Consider the following 19758-nt stretch of genomic DNA (forward strand, 5'->3'; position numbering starts at 1 on the left):
CATATATTCGTAAGGCTATACACCTTTTCTAAACAACAAATGACGTGTAAAAAGATCAGTATATTGATTTGTTATTGCAAAGTCATCGGGATGGTTTGCATTAGCTTAATTGTCCAGGGAAGATAACAGAAACTGTACGGAGTCTATGAATCTATGTCCATTACTTTGTTTTGTTCTGGCTTTCGATCCTTGTCCGTATAATGTATAGTTTTAGTCAACGAGAATGATATTTATTTTTCCATATTATTAGAAATGCACGTTAAGCCGCTGTCAGTCTTTGAGATAGCTTGCATGATGAGATGTGAATCATATCCTCTTAGGTTATGATACACAATGGGGATGGGTATTGTTTGAGAAATCATTTTTAGTTTCAAGTTACACTTGTTATGCACGGCTCCCTGATAATTACCCGTGACGTGGCAATGATCTCTAATGGAAACCCGATTCAGGGGTTTATTACAAACATGCCAAATCCTTGACTTCTTATAGGCCCTCCAATCACCCCTCGTCATACACATGGGTTTTTTACAGGATAAATTTTCCGTGATTATTCTCTCTTCGTTTTGTACCTTGTAACTATATATCCAAACCCACAAGGAATATGTTCTTGAGTTTTGTACATAAAACTACATTCAGTATTGTGTTCAGTATTTTCTATAGGTGTGAAGTCAGCGTAAATTATGTACGGTCCTGGCATTTGATTGCAATAATGGTCAAATTTTAATTTTTTCCCTCTTTAGGCATATCGATCCTGATAGCAGCTGTTGTATTTATCCGTAAGAGACTATTTATCCAATAGATGACATGTATAAACCAAGTCAGCGAGCCTGACAACCCGATCTCATTGGTCGCCTTTTACGTCAAGCATAGTCGCCTTTTATGACAAGTATTGGTTGCTCAAGACCTATTCTACCCCTGAATCTTCAAGGGTCTGATGGGTAAGGGACATCAATTCACTAAGATAATGAATAGTGGGATCATACTCGGGGCTTATATCCCCTCAAAACGACAAAGTGTGTTTGTCGCTCCCCTACCAGAAAACCAGGTCATATGTTATTGAGTCGTCCGGCATTAAAAAAATGTTAGTTTAAATTTGGTTACTGAATTCAATGATATAAAACAGAACTCGAGTTAATACCTAATCCTTCTACATTTATTATTGAAGTCTTGTTTGGGGATGCATCGGTAGATGCCTTCAAGATATTACCAAGTCTATCAATTAAATGGCTCAAGAAACACGAGCATGGGAGTATCACCCATTGCAACTATAGTGGTATGCACAAAGGGAGACAACCACAGTTGTCATGATGTAGCCCTCACGAATAAATGTGTCTCAAACACACTCCTGCGTCCATCCTGATTTTGAAGGAATAACTAACATAACATGGTGTCAGAAGTGGGATGGTGTCAAAACAATACCTTACGGACATCACACCAAAAAGGTACTCGAAAGTTCTATGTCAAAAACTTTATTTTGAACTCAAATTATTTCAAGTGGCTTGCCAATCATCGTCCTTCAGCACACTGAAGTATTTTACAATACATAACACAAAGTGAACAATCGTCCTGGAGTTTGCCTTATGTGGATCGCCTCTCTCGCATGCAGTCATTGTCCTGGCGCAAGGCTTCACAGGCTCACGTTTTGCACGCTTTTCTCGCTAGACCTCCAACATTGTTTACAACTTGTTTCACTCGTCGTCTGGTGGTCTCTTTGAAGTGTTCTCTCACCAGGCATATTTTATAGGCTGTTAACTTGTGCTGTTTTGAGTTATAATGAATAATTTAAAACCACCTTGTGAACTTGAATTGACAGGAAATATTGCTGAAAACTTCAGAACATTTAAACAATAACTTGAAATTTATTCAATTGCCAGCGGATTGGATAAGAAACCTGAGAAAATTCCAGCTAATACATTTCTACATGTTATTGGAAAAGAAGCCAGACAAGTGTATAATAATTTTGAATTTGAAAACGAGACGAGTAAGTAAGGATAAGAATTTATGGATGAACAACTTCTTTATTACAATTAAGAGCGACGTTTCGGTGTAGGTTCTAACACCGTTATCAAGCAAGCATTTATTCTAAATGCCTATCAAAGAAGTTATATAACAAGTACTTCCCAGACAAACCTCTAATGCAAACCAAGAGGATCCTTCATGGAATCCAGAGTGAACTCTACGTTCTTGGTTACTTCAGTGTCAAGCTCTAGTGGAGAGATAACACCTTAGAGGACAAGGTGTATGTTCTCTGTGGAAAGACAAACTCACTTCTCAGCTGCAATGCAAGTGAACAGCTGGGTCTAGTGAAGTTTTGTAGCAGTATCACAACTGAAGAGGTGAAGTCTCAGTTCCCAGAACTCTTCCGAGGTCCAGGTGAAATGAAGGGCAAGTACAACATCAAACTACGTGAAGGTGCCATACATTACGCAGTCACCACACCAAGGTGTGTTCCAATTCCAGTTCTCCCTAAGGTCAAGGAAAGTATGCACAAATTGGAAGAATTGGATGTCATCACCAAAGTCTGTGTGCCTACAGACTTGTGTGCTCCTATGGTAGTAGTGCCTAAGCCTTGAGGGGATGTCAGGATATGTGTGGACTTACATCATTTGAATCAGTCTGTGCAGCGGGAATGTCACATGCTTCCCACAGTTGATCACACTCTAGGTCAGTTAGCTGGTGCCAAGATCTTTTCGAAGATAGACGCTAACTCAGGATTTCTTCACTTGAAGCTGACTGAGAGATCCGCACTGTTGACAACCTTCATGACTCCTTTCGGGAGATATTCCGAATGGGAGTCTTTTATAGCAATAACTTCCGCTCCAGAATACTACCAGAAGCAAGTGATGAAAACTCTTGATGGTTTGGATGAAACAGCTGGCATCATGGAAGATGTGATAATATATGGTGCTTCTGGAGAGGAGCATGATAAACGTTTTAAGAACACTCTGACAGCTTTTCGTGAAGCTGGCATCACACTCAACCAGGATAAGTGTGAATTTGGAAAGTCACAGATCCAGTTTCTTGGACAAACTATGAGTGCCAAGGGAATTGAAGTCAGTGAGGACAAAATCTCAGCAATCAAAGACATGCCAGAACCTAAGAATGTAGGTTTGTTTCATTTCTTGGAATGGTCAATCAACTTTGAAAGTTTTTCTTCAATCTAGCTGATATGACAAAGCCACTCAGAGATCTTCTCAACAAGAAATCTGTCAGGACATGGGATAAGCCTCAACAAGAATCATTCTCTCGGATCAAACAACCCCTCGGTAGCAGTCCAGTGCTAGCACTCTTTAATCCGAACTTACCAACTAAGGTTACAGCTGATGCATCTTCGTTTGGTCTTGGTGCAGTCCTCACTCAGAAGACCACAAGTGGCTGGAGACCAGTCATATATGCATCAAGGTCCCTCTCTGAAACCAAATCATGCTATGCGCAGATAGAAAAAGAAGCGTTGGTGCTGACTTGGGCGTGTGAAAGATTTCAGGACTTTCTTGTTGGTATAGACTTTCTTCTCGAAACAGATCACAAACGTCTCGTCCCTCTGCTAGGTCTGAAGGATCTTGATCAACTTCCTCCAAGGGACATGGTGTGCCAGAGACTCTAGTTTCTGACAACGGTCCTCAGTACAGTTCTTCAGAGTTTGACAACTTTAGTCGAAACTAGGGTTTCTCTCATGTTACCAGCAGTCATGGACATGCATCTGGGAATGGAGAAGCTGAACATGCTGTGTGCACTCTAAAACCTCTGTTACATTCAGGAGAAGATCCATATTTAGCTCTTCTCAGCTACTCAGCTTTTAAACATGATAATATTCGCCGATACTCGCCGAAGCAAAGTTAAACAGCATTGAGGATCATATTTCAACAGCACTGGCTGATTGTAAGATATCCAAGGAGGAGTTTTGTTTAGTGTTGTCAGAACTAACCAAATACAATACAATGAAGCAGGAGATTCGATCCAATTCTCGTAAGACCAGTGGTATTAGTGAAGACAAGAAAAAAAAGTTCATAGAACAGGGGAGAAGCACGTCAATTATTACATGCCAAAACCAAAGAACTGTTGGGAGAGTCAAAATAGATTGTTTACTATCGTTGGATCACATTTAAATGAATGCTTGCATAAGTATATAATAATGGAGAATTACAAGACAATCAAATGGCGAGAATTACCACAGGGTATATATTATATCAGTGATGTCAAACCAACCAAATGTGGCCATCAATTGTTTCTTTCCAATTTCGAAAAAGAGTATGTTGTCTCGTCTCCTAGTAAAATGAACAAAGAACTTAGTAAAATTGTTGAATATCACTTTGTTCGAAATAATGGTATGTGTTTGAGTAAAAATAATAGAGAATATTTTCATTACAAAATCCTGACGATCGTTGCATTGCATCATCGTTTTTGCATAAAAAAACCCTCTGTAGTAGCAGTATAGGTATATAAATCTGGCTCCAATGAAAGTGGTCCAGAACTGTCATTGTCTATACTACTTGTTGACATCATTTCTTCAAAAATGGAAAACAAATGCTACAACTTCACATGCTTGTTCCCACCAGTTATAACACCCTAATGTGTTCAGGAGGCTGGAATCTGAATTTCAGGCAGCCATATTGACACGCTGTGATTGTACTAAAAGTACTTCTTCAAAAGCAAAATGAATATGTGGTAATATACAAGTTTGTCTTTGAAACAGTTGTTTATCATGGTGTGCTTGCCGTAAAAGCCGACTATGCTTGTCGTGAGACGCGAGTAACGTGATCGGGTGGTCACTTAATTGTTTGTTTGAGACTCGATTATTTACAGACCGCCGTCATATAGCTGTAATATTGCTGATAGCGACGTAAAACAACAAACAAACAAACAAATCATGGTGTTTCTGAAAGATGTTTATTTTTAGACGGTCAACAGCGCAGCAGCTCGTTAAAGAGACAACATGATGACATTCCACCTTCCCCAATGCCAGAGGCAAAACTCGTAAGACTGGTATGTATGTTTTACCAAACTGACAACCTCTTTACAGAGAAGCTTTTTTTAATTTTCTCCACATCATTATATAAAATCATTATGCAGACTATGTATGTATTCTCAGAGAACTAAACTGAGTATAGGCAATCGTTCCATTACAACATGACATCACCAGGTTTGCTTTGTCTGTTTGTTTGTTTGTTTTTATAGAGCTGGAATACTGCTGAGTGCGGCATTAAACAACAAACAAACAAACAAAAAGATATGTGTGAACGCTCTGACGTTCATACAGTTTGGCGCTCATTTTCTGAATTCACACAAGGTCAACATGAATTCTTAATTCTGTTCCAGGAAAAGTAGGATCCACAGTAATTCCTAGACAATGGTTCATTATCTTACTTCTACATGGGTACATGAGGCACTCTACAAACAGAAGGATGTACACATACAGCGACCCCACAATCAACGTATATGTTGAGGTGCTCATCTGTACACGAGATATAAGAAGTGAATGAAGTATTATAATCCATGGTCTCCTAGAATTATTTGTATTTAACGTCATACTTTCAACTATGTATCACTATTATCAACACGTGTTGATTTGTTTCTCACATTGTCATTACTACATGTACATTTTCATGTTGTCAGTGCAAGTAGAGCACATAGTATTGATTTTTAAGCACATGGAAATTATGGAATTCTCCAAATTAAGATTGATGGTGGTTGGTTTGTTCTTTAACGCTGCACTCAGCATTATTCCAGCTATATGACGGCGGTCTGTTATTAATCGAGTCTGGACCAGACAATCCACCGATTAATATCATGAGCATCGATCCACGCAATTAGGATCGATGACATGCATCAAATCAAGTCAGCGAGCCTGACCACCCGATCCCATTAGTCGCCTCTTACAACAAGCATAGTTGCCTTTTACTGCAAGCATGGGTTGCTGAAGAACTATTCTACCAAGATTTATGTAATTAAAGACTCATGATAAAACTCCATGATTTTATGCATACGATATTGTTATCCCCTGCCAGCAAGTGGGGCGGGGATAAAAGAGGGGAGATCGTCCGTAAGAAATGAAACTTTACTGGTCGTGATCTCAAATGGTTTCTAAAATTGGTGTTAAACGTTTTATTTTTTATAGAGTTATGGCCCTTGCTTTTCAACTTAGTGCTTACTGTGTGAAGTTGGGACGTTTTTTTCAGTAACTACTTAAGTTACTTGAATGAAAGTTTGCATCCTAATCTATGAGATACTTTGATTTTTTTCCAGAGAAGGGGCCTGTGTGTATCATTTCGCATTTTTATCTATATAAAAATGGGCTTTGTCCGTCCATACTTCCGTACGTCACGTTTCGTTTCGTATCCGGAGCATAACTCAGAAACCGTTAAATATTTTTCATGAAACTTTGCATGTCTGTCAAGTACATGCTGAACTGGTGCCTTTTACAATTAAAAAAATGGAAATTGGTCTTTTTTAATTTTTTTCCATGGCAAAAAATATATGAAATCTTCTTTCGAAGGCCAAAAAATTCAACTTGATATCCATTTAACATGTTTAAGGAATCTTATATAAGTCATAATAAAGTGTTTTTTTGTGCCTACATTTTGTGTTTGTCATCATTTAGAGGTATCTCCCATGGTAGGGGAAACTTTGCATGCCCCTTCTACCAAGTTGTCAGTATGTGCCTCAATAATGGTTGAGCCTAACTTGTGTTTAATGACTCATCACAAAATCCATCATCCCTACTTCTGCATTGATTATGACAGAGATGAGTGTGCGGTACTTCTCTATGAAATCTTTTACAATTTTCAGCACATGTTGATATGAAGACTTTTGTGCTGTAGGTGCAGTAGGTGCAGTAGGTGCAGTTACAGCACGCTTCCTTCTGTCTCAAAAAGTCAAAGTACCTGTTGAGAGAAAATAATAAGCAGGCGTGCTATCGTTTGGTTTAACAACTCACAAATCTCAGGGCAGTACTTACCAATATATTGTTGCTGATTTAACATTCCCCCAATAATGTAGCCATAATGTAAAAAGGATGTTCTAAACCCGTTCCCCACCCACCATGGAGTGTCTACAAGGACGATATTGCAGTGGAAACCGACTACAAACACCAAGGTTACAGGCGTGCTCTACTCGAGCAATACTGACACGTAGCTAAGATAGTCAAACAAAATAGAGTCAGGCTGGTTCTGCCCTTGACAATTTTCTGAAGACAAATAGAACCCGGAGGTTAATAATGCCAGATTGGCCCATGAGCCACCGCATTCAGGCATGGGACTCTAGGCAGATTTTGTGGAATATTAGTATATATATATATATATACTAATATTCCACAAAATATGACGTCAGGGAGAGTTGTCTGGCAACATACCATTGTGATCTGCCATCTAGTAGCAGTGCTAAGCCTTGATGTCGTTGCTCAACATGGAGACTTCTCCCTCTACCCATGCTTGCATTAAAGAAGAATTCTCCACTAACTCAGAGGAGCAAACTGCAATCCTTATAAAGATGAATTGCAACGAGTACCCCGCATCAAATTGCTGCTAAAACACGTGCATTATTGTGCATGTGAACAGCTGCATTTTGGTGCGAAGTTTTGTTACAAATTTGCGACATTTCACTGAGTTTTATCAATAAATGAACTCAAAACTCTAATCTTTTCACCGTTACAGATTTGGTTTTACGTCACATCAGTCCATGTGTTTACAGTACCTGTAAAAAGTTTAGAATATTTGGCATTATCTGGTTTGGAACAGTTGAGTATAGTGAGTGGCTACATTTACACTGGTAAGTGTAAACTTTTGATTGGTAGTATATATTCAACATCAAAGTGGACCACGCTCAGGGCATGGCGTGACCAGCCGATTGGTAAAAACAGGCCCATTATACCACCCGTCAAGTGCCCTCAACCACCAGAATCCCTTCCTCCACCGACACAGCGATGCAAACGCACAGCAAACAGGTTGCCCAATTCGGCAGGGGTGCAGTGGAAATACTCTGCCCCGGTTCAACGCTATTAGCGGTACCCAGCAATCACCACGAGGAGGTTGCTCTTCATGAGTGCCACTAATTGTAACAATGTTCAGTACGAGAACACATTCAGTACGATATATATTTGTTAGTATTCATGCTTTCCATGCACAGGGCATGGCGTGACCAGCCAATTGATGGAATGGGGCCCATTCTACCAGCCGTCTAGGTGAAGTTAGGGTCAAAATGGTGTGTTGGGCAAAAGGAACACCGGTTCCTGGCACCAGACTCCCTTCCTCCACCAACTCGGGGCGCAACCCACGGCAAACAGGTTGCCAAACTTTGTCACCTCTTATGACAAGCAATGGTGCGCTGTGGACACAATCTACCCTGGGTCCACACGGCGGAAGAGCTATTAGCATTACCTAGCACTACTCACAGGGAGGTTGCTCATCACAAGTGCCACGAGAAGAGGAAGCGATAGCGCAAGACGAAAAAGCGATACTAGAAAAGAAAGTGATAAAACAGAGAACAGGGCGAGAAAGTGACAGAGCAAGATGAGAAAGGGATAACAGGCGACAAGGAAGCGATGGCACAAGACGAGAAAGTGAACGCGAGACGAGGAAGCGATAGCATGTATTCTCATGTTATCTCGCGGTAAACAACATCTGCTCTTGGCCACTATAGGGGTTGCATGTGCTAAGTGTTGTCAGCCGCGAGAAAGCGATGTCCCCTCTCAGCCACCATATGTAGTGGAGTGTTCATGTGCTTGGCCTATAGCTGCAATGTGGCGTTAAACAACAAAAGAACAAACAAACATCATATACGTGTGTCGAAAGCAACAAACTGAATGTAACGCGATTTGTCTTATTAACCATTAGGACTCTCAGCCGGACTTATTGAGCATGTCGTATAGACACGAATATGTGTGTGTGTGTGTGCGCGCGCGTGCGTGTGTAGACCAGACAACCCGGTGAGCGAAGCCTGACCATCCGATCAGTTAAATCGCCTTCTTCACTCAGCATAGGCTGCTAGGAAAAATTGTAACTGGGAATCGCCAGGGAATTGAGTTGAGACCCGTGAAGATCCGGGGTGGAATAGGTCTTAATTTAATGATTTGAAAAAGTTTTAATGCCATTGTATGGAGAAACAAACGTTCCAATGATAAACAAAATATGCCTTTTGAGATAAGAGCATGGCCGAAACATGGTCAAACAATTAAAATACATAATACAAGATGTGTATTGAATCTAATAAAATACCAAAGTAAATAACATTTTGAACACAAAGGGCCGGGTAGCAGAAATATACATAGGTCTACAGTATGGCTGAACGTATCATATGAATTTGCAGTTTTATTGGTATTTTGGTTTTAAGAAGGTCATGTTTGCAAAGTGAGGACATGTAGTTTGAGAGTTGGTTGGTTTGTTGTTTTGTGCCGCACTCAGCAATATTGTAGCTACATGACAGGGGTCTGTAAAAAAATCGAGTCTGGACCAGACAATCTAGTGATTGATATCATGAGCATTGATCCACGCAATTGGGACCGATGACATGCATCAACCAAGTCAGCGAGCATGACCACTTAATCCCCTTAGTTGCCTCTTACGACAAGCATAGTGGCCTTTTACGGAAAGCAGGTATTTTGAGAGAATTTAGGAGCAAGGTCAAAATAAAACCTATTGCAAACAACAGAGCATGTGTGTTGAACCTCGCTACCATCTACAGATGTTGCAAATTCCATTACATTTTCAACACAGTGTGCAGAATGACAGGTGATTTTATTCAAAAGTACAATATATAGCACCTTATAGTTCATCAAGGTATGAATGAAGTGCTGTACGATGAGGTGTATCAAACAAATAAAAGCGACAAGACCTTCTTCATATTCATGAGAAATATCTGCCAAAGGCAGAGTCGATTTTTTGATTCTGACTAAATAATGAGCATGTGTTTATGAATCACTATCACAAAGTGAGGATACCAGGAGTTTGTGAAAAGGTAAGGGTATCCATCCCCATCGGTGGCACCCATCAAAACACCTGAAAACACGAAAACACACGGGAACATATGACACATGCCTCTACATGAATACCATAAAAAATGTGATACCTTAAGTGGGAGCTTGAATCAGCAAGCACCCTGACACCACAGAAACTCCTACAACCACTGCTATCAATGATGCGCACACAACTACAGATGAGACTCCTGACTCCTGACCACCAACGCACCAGACTTCGTCACCAGGTAGCGATTCACGTCTCCCTCGACTTTCTGGTCTTCAATGGAGTTCTCCTTCATCCCTGATTATGACGCCCCTTTTCAGGACACTCGCTTAGTGTTTATTAAAACAGAAATCCGGTGCATTCTAAAGACTTTTTCTGCCTTTGCCTCCTCCACAGCTATTGATCATGGGCTCAGGGAAGTCATTCATAATTGGATAGATCACCTTCTCACTGCCATGTTTTATCAGCAAAAACAGAAAGGCCACTTGAGAAACCATCTAAGCGCAGCTCTGGCAGAGATTACCACCACCAGTTGTTCCAGTCACAGACACTCCCTTGGATGGGAGACTTCACAGAATTTGGCAGAATTTGGTCCATACTGGAGGACAGGGATTTCACTGTTCTTTGGGTGTTTGTTTTCTTGGGGGTTTGCAATGATCAAAGTTTTCTTTTTGGAGGAGTTGGGGGCCATTTGATCGTGAGGCTACCTCACCGCATATTTGCTGTAAAGCACAGGCACAGATGGGTTGCCATCTTTCTTCTGACTGGACACTTGCTAGCATAGGTTAAACGCCGCACGTACGTGTCTTCCAGTTTGGTATGGCAATACACACACTGGAATGTCCCATCAAATGCTACAGCGCCATGAGCCTACACCGGTAGGCAGCCTTCGCGCATTGTGCATTGCCCTGGAGGAAATGGCAATGCTGGTGATGGTGCTGTCTTCGTAGAAATGAGTTCTCCATGTTGTCATAGAATGCAGTGTTAGTGGCTTCGCTCTTATTGTAGGAGAGGCGTGGATCAAAATGCCCCCACACTGATTTGGCATTGGCACCCAATGTTTTGATTGTTCCATAACTCTGCACGCTGATTGGTCTGTTTCTTTGCCTGGTCTTGTCCAGGTTTCCAAACCGACTCGAGCCTTGTTTTTCTTTTCACTATTAAGATGTATTTTCAATGGCTGAGAAAGCACGACTCGGGTGCTGTCTTCGGATTAGTGCATTTTCGATCCTTTTTGAATGATGCAACTGTCATGATTTTCATCAGGCTATCATTTGCATCATGGCTGGCAAGCAGAGTGAAACGTACAACTTGAAGTCGATGAGCTTGACGTGTCTTGAGCCAAGCAGTTAAGAACATACCAAACTTGTATTTTGGAATTTAACCAAGGCGACTCGAAAGACGTTCCACCACACAACCTGTCAACAGAACTGCAACACTTATTTGACAGTGTACTTGATAACGTCACTCAGACTTGGGTCCCCAATACGGATTCCATTGTGCTGCATGGGAGATCTCCATGGCTAAGATATGTTTCATTCTGTGGAAAAAGTCCAGCAGTCCCACATAAACCTTGCAATCGATGACGCAATGGAAGTGGGATTATCACTGAATAACGTGGTTGGGCTGGAAGCATTTGTACAGATCAATAACAAAGATCAATCATGTTTGACAAAGGCCATTGTTGTGGCACATCATGCACTGAAAACTAATCCCACTACCGAAGAATGGTTAAGCTAGAGATTGAGCCTGATGAGAATGGATCGACCTGATGTTCAAGGAAAACTGGCACAGAAATTGTTTCGTTGCCTTGGCATCCCTGAAGGGAGCTGTCAGGGCCTTGACACCCTAGAACATGTGAAACGTGCCTTGGCCAAATGGAACTATCAACTGTAAATCTACAGTCATGATATTTTCAACAGACTGCTGTTTAAGAGTGATGAGGTTCCACCTGGTGCCACCATTTTGCATTTATACCATCATCATCATGACCACTTTGATGTGATCACTATCATGACATACGTTTGTGGTTCTAGCTATTACTGTGAGAACTGTGACCGTCGTTATGATCATACAAAAACACACCCCTGCACCAAGCAAAGAGACTAGATTTTTTTTATTATGTTGTATTGACTGTTTGGAGAGAGTTACATCTAGTGTTAACTCAAATCCACAAAGACTTGGAAGAAACAACAGTCAGAAAAAGTGGAGGCCAGAGCAGTGCTTTCTGTCCTATTGAAAATGCATTTTACTATGGAAAAGAAACCAACCAATGAGAAGCATGGGTTTTCGTCAAATCAGGAAGCAGGGTTTCCTTAAATACCATAGACGCTATCTTGTCATCTTTCTGCTGTTGTCCAAGAAGCAACATCATGTTCAATCTTATTGATGTCAAGACACTGAGGGAAGTGAGCAGAGAAGAGTACGAAATCATTGATGATCAGTTAGAACTGCATGATCTGATGATGAAATCTAGTGTCTTGTACAACTGTTACTATGAAATGTTGTGTGCGGAGATAAGGGTCGTCAAAGCGAATTTGCCATCTGGCTATCTGGGTGCCCTGTGTGGCACAAGTTGTGGCCAACAAAGAAAAACTTGTTGGAAGTGGAAACAGGAAGTGGAAACAGACTGAACCATCATCATCAACAACAGCAGCAGACAGGAAAACGGAAGTGACAGAAAACACTGAGATGAAACCTGCAGCACCTGAAAAAAGGCAAAAAGTTGTCTCTGAAGTTGTCTCATCAAGAACAACTGTAAGTACCATTTTATTCTATTGCATGTGTACGTGTATGCCTGAAATGGAGTCCAATTAGTACAAATGCATGAATTATTATCATTTGTATACTTAAGGGTTATTTTCTTGTATGACTGACAGGACACCAATCGACACCCTTCCTTCCCTCAATGTCAGGTCAACACAGTCAGTGTTGGAACAGTGGTGGGAACAAATCCCTCGGAAACCAACATATTCACCTAACCATCATGAGATGGTGATGGCGATGATGATGATGATGAAGCACGCAAGTTGCCAGCACTACCTCCCATGGATGTGGACACACCCACCCTGATTGATGTTTTGCCACGTAGTTCATAGCGACGACGATACTTTTTGTGAAGATCAACTCACTTCAACACAACGTGAATGTAGTGCCTGTCGCCATAACAACATGTTGAAATACCTAAGCTGTAACAGTGGTCAAGTGATGTATCATGTCTGTTTCAGGGAGGTCATAGACTGTACCTGTACATGGTCAGACTGTACTGGCCTGTATAATGACCACATCTGAACTGTCTGAGAAGACTGAAGATTCTACATTGAAGGTATCGCGTTCATGTTAAGCACTCCCTTAGTTGTCAATTGATTCGTATTTCCTATGTATATATGTTGTTGTTGTTTTTCATTAAACAGTGATTAATTGAGCCGATTCTTTGTCTCTTGATTTATCTCATCGCCAATAGGGTGCCAAACCGAGGGTAAAGGCTGAGTTGAGATGTAAACACTGTCTGTCATTCCTGTGCTCGTGCTAGTTCTTTCTTTGTAAAACATGACTTTATTTTGAAAAAAAATAAAAGAGAAAGGTCATGCTTGAAAGTATCAGTTGCCTTGTGTTGAACAACAGGGTCTGTAAAAAGTGACTTTGTGAAATCATGTATGGAGCACATGCATCACCCTGTGTGGGTGTACAGTGAATGGTAACCGTTCCATCATGAGTTGGAAGAGATGGCAGACCGCCTAAGTGCCTAGGTGAGTTTGTGCATAGTATGAAAGAAGTTGGTTGTGCATTGCCAGAAAATGGGTGGCTCCTCATTGGCTAGTCATTGATGATTTGCTGGGCGACAATACAAAAGAAGAAGTCACTTAAGTGTTGCGATGGTTCACGAAGAAAAGTCACAGAAACACAATCAACAAGACATCGCGCCATTAGTCTGAATGCCCAATACATGGTCCTATTTAGAAATCCGAAAAATGCATCACAAATTGTTAGTTCTTTTTCTGCGTGAAGCCTATAAAGACGCCACAAAAGAACCTTACACTTTGCAAGAACATCAAGTACGTGTCCGAGATCCGAGAAACATAAAGTGTATATGCCGAACCTATGAGATGAGACTTCATAAAAGCATGTGAACCAACTGACCTTCCTTCAGTTGAGCAACATCCATCATGGGGCAAAGTCGGAAGAAACAGGCTCGAACTACGAAGGGAAAGAATAAAGACAAAGAGATCATTTGATCTCTATGCCAGTATGGTCTCCCCCAAATTCGATACAGGAATTTGTGTACTTCAGAAGAACCCTTCACCAGGACCGTCTCACACTTTGATGGAACCAGTGAACATGCATCTTCAGGAGCAACAACAACAACAACATCCTCATACTTCATCATCAGCACCATGGTCACTACCACCACTCGATCTTCAATGCTTTCAACCTCTAAGCCCCCACACTGACAGCAGCAGCAGCAGAAGTCCATGCGAAGGAAAAAACGACAAGAGGCCATCTATTGCATCTATTATACCGTCAAGTGATGTGATGCTGCAACCCTTGCAGTCAAAGGAAGAAATCATCTTTTGCAGTGGTTTGTGATTGTCGTGTGTAGCCTGTGAGCAGAACGAGTCCTATTAGTTGCCAAAACATAAAGATACCCTGACTTAAATTGCAATCCACGTTTGCCTATGGATGAACGTCTTGGCTACCTGATGCAGCATGGTGATAGTAGTACACTTGTAGGGGTCTTTACACTCATTCTGTTGCAATGGAAAAAATATCTTAAAACACCACTCAAACAGGGTAACACCAGGTGCCCCCGACCTGCAAAAACTACTACTAAGACAAAACGAAAGAAGAAAGAAGAAAGAAGAAAACACCAAAAGTAAAGCCTCATGAATGTGCTAAAGCTGTCATGCGGTTGGTGCAAATGCACACCAAAATAAAGTCCAAGGCAGATCAACAGTTGCAGCTCCGTCCTGCCACTGTCTGATAAAAGAGAGATGCTGTAGATCAAGTGCCTCATACAGTCTGACACCTCCATGCAGGAAAGATGCCTCAGTGCCTCAGGAAACAGAAACATGCTCTGTGTCATTTGTTTGTTGCCACTCCAGTGATGCGCAAAGCTATTCTCAAACATTCTCCTGCAGATCTGATCCATGCCATTTGCGAATGTGTGGTGAACTTGTATGCAGGCAATATTCCCATGACCACGACTCAGCGTCAAACTTGTAACGGCATGGCAAAGCCTTGAATACACTCATGAAAAAACAAGTACCTCTTAGCAAGAAAGGTAAAATTCTTCAACTAGGAGGAATCATTCCTATTATTGGTTCTGCCTTGCATCTTTGTTTGGAGGAAAGTAATAAATAAACCACAGAGGTTGGGATCAGTGTGTGGTGTGCCACCATGAAGTATGCATGCAAGATTGTGTTGGTTCCTAAAGAAACATGGCAAAGTCTACATGCCACCAAACGTCAACCTCAGACACTTCACACCCCTCTCTTGGAAAAGAAACGTCTCCAAAAATTTGGGAGAGATGGACACTTTGATGCAGAGTACACAACAGCCTTTTAACATGCAGGAACATGAATACAACCAACTGTAGCAACAAACAGCACAACAACAACACCAAACAACAACCCAACGTGACACCCCCATCAACTATGGACACCACAGGTATACCTGCCCCACCAGACCTGGTTTCAAACCCTATACCAACAAGTGAAGACGAAGTGGCCATGAGTGTTCCTAAAACAATGAAAAGTAAAGCCATGAATTAGATGACAAGGATTCAAAACAATCCCAACTTGAGTTGGACTCCAGAACACTGACAGTGGAAGGGAAACCCGTCCCTGACACACACATGGTGGACTTGATCAATGATTTGGTGCGTCATTGGAAAACCAAAGAGGGCCCGGTAGGTTAAAACATTTGAAACAGTCATGTTCCCAATGAAATGATTGGAAATCCTCAACGATGGCACTGGATACAGAAGCAACAACACCCAACACCAAGAACAACAAACACCAAGTTCTCCCTCCCCATCCCCAACTTCTCCCCACAAAGTCACAAAAAGAGAAGGAGACAGTGGCAGATGGATCCACAAGCGGAAGAACAAGAAGAAGATGAGATGGCAAAAACATTGTTGTTGACCCCACCTCCCTCTGATACCAAACACGAAAGATTCATCAGGCGAAGTTCTTCATGGATACCCTATTAGATCCACATAAGAAAAAAAAAGCAAGAAGAAAACCATACCATCAAAAAGTCAAATCAAGCTTTGTTTGCAAAACCCAAAGTACATACACCTTGCACAAACCAGCCAGAGACGACTATCGTGTGGGAGGCGTTGATGAATTGTGGCAAGCACACTTTAGTGACATGACTGCCTTTCAAGACAACAAAGGGTTCAAATATCTGCTGTGTGTGATTGATGTGTTTTCAAAGATGGCATGGGTGCTACCACTGAAGGTCAAGAGCAGTTCTGCTTTGACTGAAGGTTTTCAAACCTTGCTGATGCAACAAGCCAAAGGTCGACTACCTGCTCTATTGCAAATAGACAAAGTCAGAGAATTTGTCAACCGACCTTTCAGGGATCTCATGCCAAACCATGGCATTCATTTCTACACCAGTCAAAATCCTGAAACTAAAACAGCAGTTGTGAAACGGTTTCAATGAACTCTGAAAAATAAAATGTGACGATTCTTTACTCAGCCTGGGACCAGACACTATTTGAAAGTCTTACCCCAGTTGGTCAAGTTGTACAACAGTAGCGTGGATCCGACCATTGGTCAGCGACCTGAGGACGTCCTCCTGTTTAAAGGATCAATGATGATAATGCTTAAGTCCTCAAAGGAACCTTTAATCCTGAAGAAATACAACCCATCTTGAAAACAGATGATGTGTATGCAGTGGATCAAGTGCCGAAAAGACGTAAAGGGAAACAGGGTCAAGTAGAGGTCTTGGTGAAATGGACTGGCTACCCTGCTAATTTTAATTCGTGGATCCCTGCGGATCATTTACAGATAAAATATGGAGCATTCTTTTATTCAGAGGGACACCACTGCAGAGCCTCTCAGCATCAGTTGGTACCGATGAACCTCACCTTCCTGCACCACTTCATCTCAAGCACTGAAATTCACATTGGTGTTGTTTTTGGCATGACTTTACCTTGCAGTGAAGTAATGTTTTTTGCACAGATCATAGTTATTTATGGAGTGATCATCATGAGCATGGTTTCGGGTGGCCTTGGATATGTACTCCCACCACCCACCTTTACCTCACCAGTAATACGCATGACACCAACCAGACTTCAACCTGATACCTCATCCACCCAGAGTTTTCTACCGAAGCTAACTTCATCATGACTGCCATCTCCACCTTTTTTCGAAACAAGACTTTTACATGACACTGCCTAGTGATGCATTCATGGATATCTATCCAGACAACAAAGTAAATACGCATGAAATCAAGTTGCCTTATCCTCGGCTCCTTGACTGCCAACAGTGAGAGTAGGGAGTTGGTGAAATTCACTTTCATGTGACATGGTACAATGTCGTCCCACCCTTTGACTGGTTTGCTCTGAACCTAAAACTGAAAAAGACACCCTTGTGTAAGAAAGCATGTCCGACACTATACCACACCCAGAGCATGGTGTCTTAAATTATGAAAGCCGGAAGATTCCTATTGAGAAAGGAGAATATACATTTGAAGATTTTATGAAAACCCTCAACCGTTTGATTCAGGAGCATATTCTTGAGAGAACAGCCCTCTAGACAAAGTCCAAAGTGATTTGGATTGTCAATCTGTCATTGTTATCAAGTATCCCAAAGATAGTCTTCGATTTGACATGCTTGCGCGATTCCAAGTCCCCGAAGTAATAGAAATCAATCGTCCTCTCATGGGAAATACCACTCTAATACACGGAAGTGATCATGCCAAGTCCACTCTTGAGAATGCTCAGATTCGTTCACCTGTTGCTCCTCAATGATGATGAATATAAAAGCTACTCAGATACTCCTGTTCCCTTGAGTGTATTGTCCCAGTGGCAAGAGGGTTCTTATACCATGGCAGGTTGACTTAAAGAAATCACAGGTCATACCAATGGTCATCGCCTATCAGGATTTGACACAGTGTACATTTACACCAACCTAGTCGAAGTTCAAATTGTGGGCAATACGATGGCCCCATTGCTGATACATGTGCCCGTGTCAAAGAAGATGATGCAAGATAGTGTGGTTATTAAAAGTCCTCAGCACATTCTCTACCTTGGTCTGTGTCATGGTTCCTTTGATGGTATTATACTCTATATCATGGACGACACAGGACGCAAAGTTCCATTTCAAACTGGAAAATGTGATGCTTGTGAATGTTCAAAAGCCCAGTTGGATCTTTGTACTGTACTCCCTGTGACCACATCTGTGCAAGATGGACAATGGATTCGCTATAGTTCCGTGGCACCACCCTCTGTTGCAGGGCCACTCCAGTTTAAAATTTCCAATCCAGTGAACGCTTACATTGATTTGAGCCAGTGTTACCTGAGAGTATGCCATCGAGTGACTCAAGAAGATGGGACAGATTCCACTCTAGTTGATCACCCAGTATCAACAGTCAACAACTTGACGCATTCCCTGTTTTGTGAAGTGCGGCTGCAAGTGTGACACAATCAGTTGGAGATCACACCTTCAATGGGCGCTTACCCTTACAGAGGATGTGAAGGAGGACCAGTAGGAGTCATACATATTAAAAATGATAAATATATTACAGCAGTTGTGGAGGAAGCGACGTTTATTTAGGCACACGCTATATAAATTATACAAGCAATACAAAAAGTCTGTAGTTGTCCCTTTCCCAGACCAGTGTTCGTCACCCGTTTCATTGATAATGGAAAACACACACGGATGTTACTTTTATATAATAACGTGTAGACGGTCTAGTAGGAGTCACACTTGGCAAAAATAATAAATACATAACAACAGCCGTAGTCGTATCGACGATTATTTACCCACACGTTATATACAAGCAGTATGAAAAGTCTGTACTTGTCCCTTTCCACTGCCAGTGTTCGAGCTAGTGCCCCTCGCAAAATTCTTACGAAATTTATATCTCCAAAGTTGTGAAAACTTATAAAATGCCTTAGCTACGTTACAAATAGACACTGATGTTCAGTATATTGACCGTTCCTTTGATAATGATAGCTAATATCCCTGTAGTTTCTCCAGATTCCCGATGGTTTATTCTGACTCGATCGCCGAATGACAAGGGCGACGCCATGTTTGTTTATAAACATTGAAAGTAGTCCCTACTTGATGTAAAACGTACATAACCTCTCAGGGGGGCAATAATTTTAAGTACCTAAACCCCTTCAAGGATACCGCCATCAACAGTCTTGGTAGTTAATTTAATTTACCAATTTTAAAGCATTCATATTTTATAAGACGCATGGATCATTTTTTTCAAACAACTCTATTTCGTTTAAAAACCAATGATTAAACGAGAATTAATAAAAGATCCTTAATAGATGATAATTAAATATTTATGCCTTGTGCTTGACAGTGATTCTCTTATCACAGTGGATACAAAATGGAGGATCCTCACCTTTCATTAATATTCATGTGTATACCTGCCGTGGCCTATTCCATCGTATCATGACCTCCTCAAATGTCGGGGGCGGTCGCCCAGCAAACAATTCTACGTTGTGACAACGTTGTTACAACGTTGACTTTTCGTTGCTGCAACGTTGTGACGTAACGTTGTCACAACGTAATTCTGTAGACTCCCAGATTGGTTGCTACAACGTTGTGCGTAAACCAAA

At 41.4% G+C, this 19758-nt stretch overlaps 1 protein-coding gene and 1 pseudogene across 8 annotated transcripts in view; both read left to right on the forward strand.

The window, feature by feature from the left end:
- LOC139447720 (nuclear GTPase SLIP-GC-like) overlaps window positions 1-6561 on the forward strand; it is a 115982-nt gene extending 109421 nt beyond the window's left edge. For all 8 annotated transcript variants that reach the window (XM_071229181.1, XM_071229184.1, XM_071229180.1 and 5 more), the window contains 2 exons: window positions 4898-4983; window positions 5317-6561. In XM_071229181.1, the coding sequence (XP_071085282.1) occupies window positions 4898-4983; window positions 5317-5325 (95 nt within the window). In that variant the 3' untranslated portion in view covers window positions 5326-6561. The remainder of the gene's footprint in view (window positions 1-4897; window positions 4984-5316) is intronic.
- Window positions 6562-11234: 4673 nt separating this feature from the next.
- On the forward strand, window positions 11235-13051 carry LOC139448970 (uncharacterized; annotated as a pseudogene).
- Window positions 13052-19758: the final 6707 nt, after the last annotated feature.

This window comes from Haliotis cracherodii, unplaced genomic scaffold (assembly GCF_022045235.1).
Source record: "Haliotis cracherodii isolate W230 unplaced genomic scaffold, xgHalCrac1.p SCAF_7, whole genome shotgun sequence".
Classification (NCBI taxonomy): Eukaryota; Metazoa; Mollusca; class Gastropoda; order Lepetellida; family Haliotidae; genus Haliotis; species Haliotis cracherodii.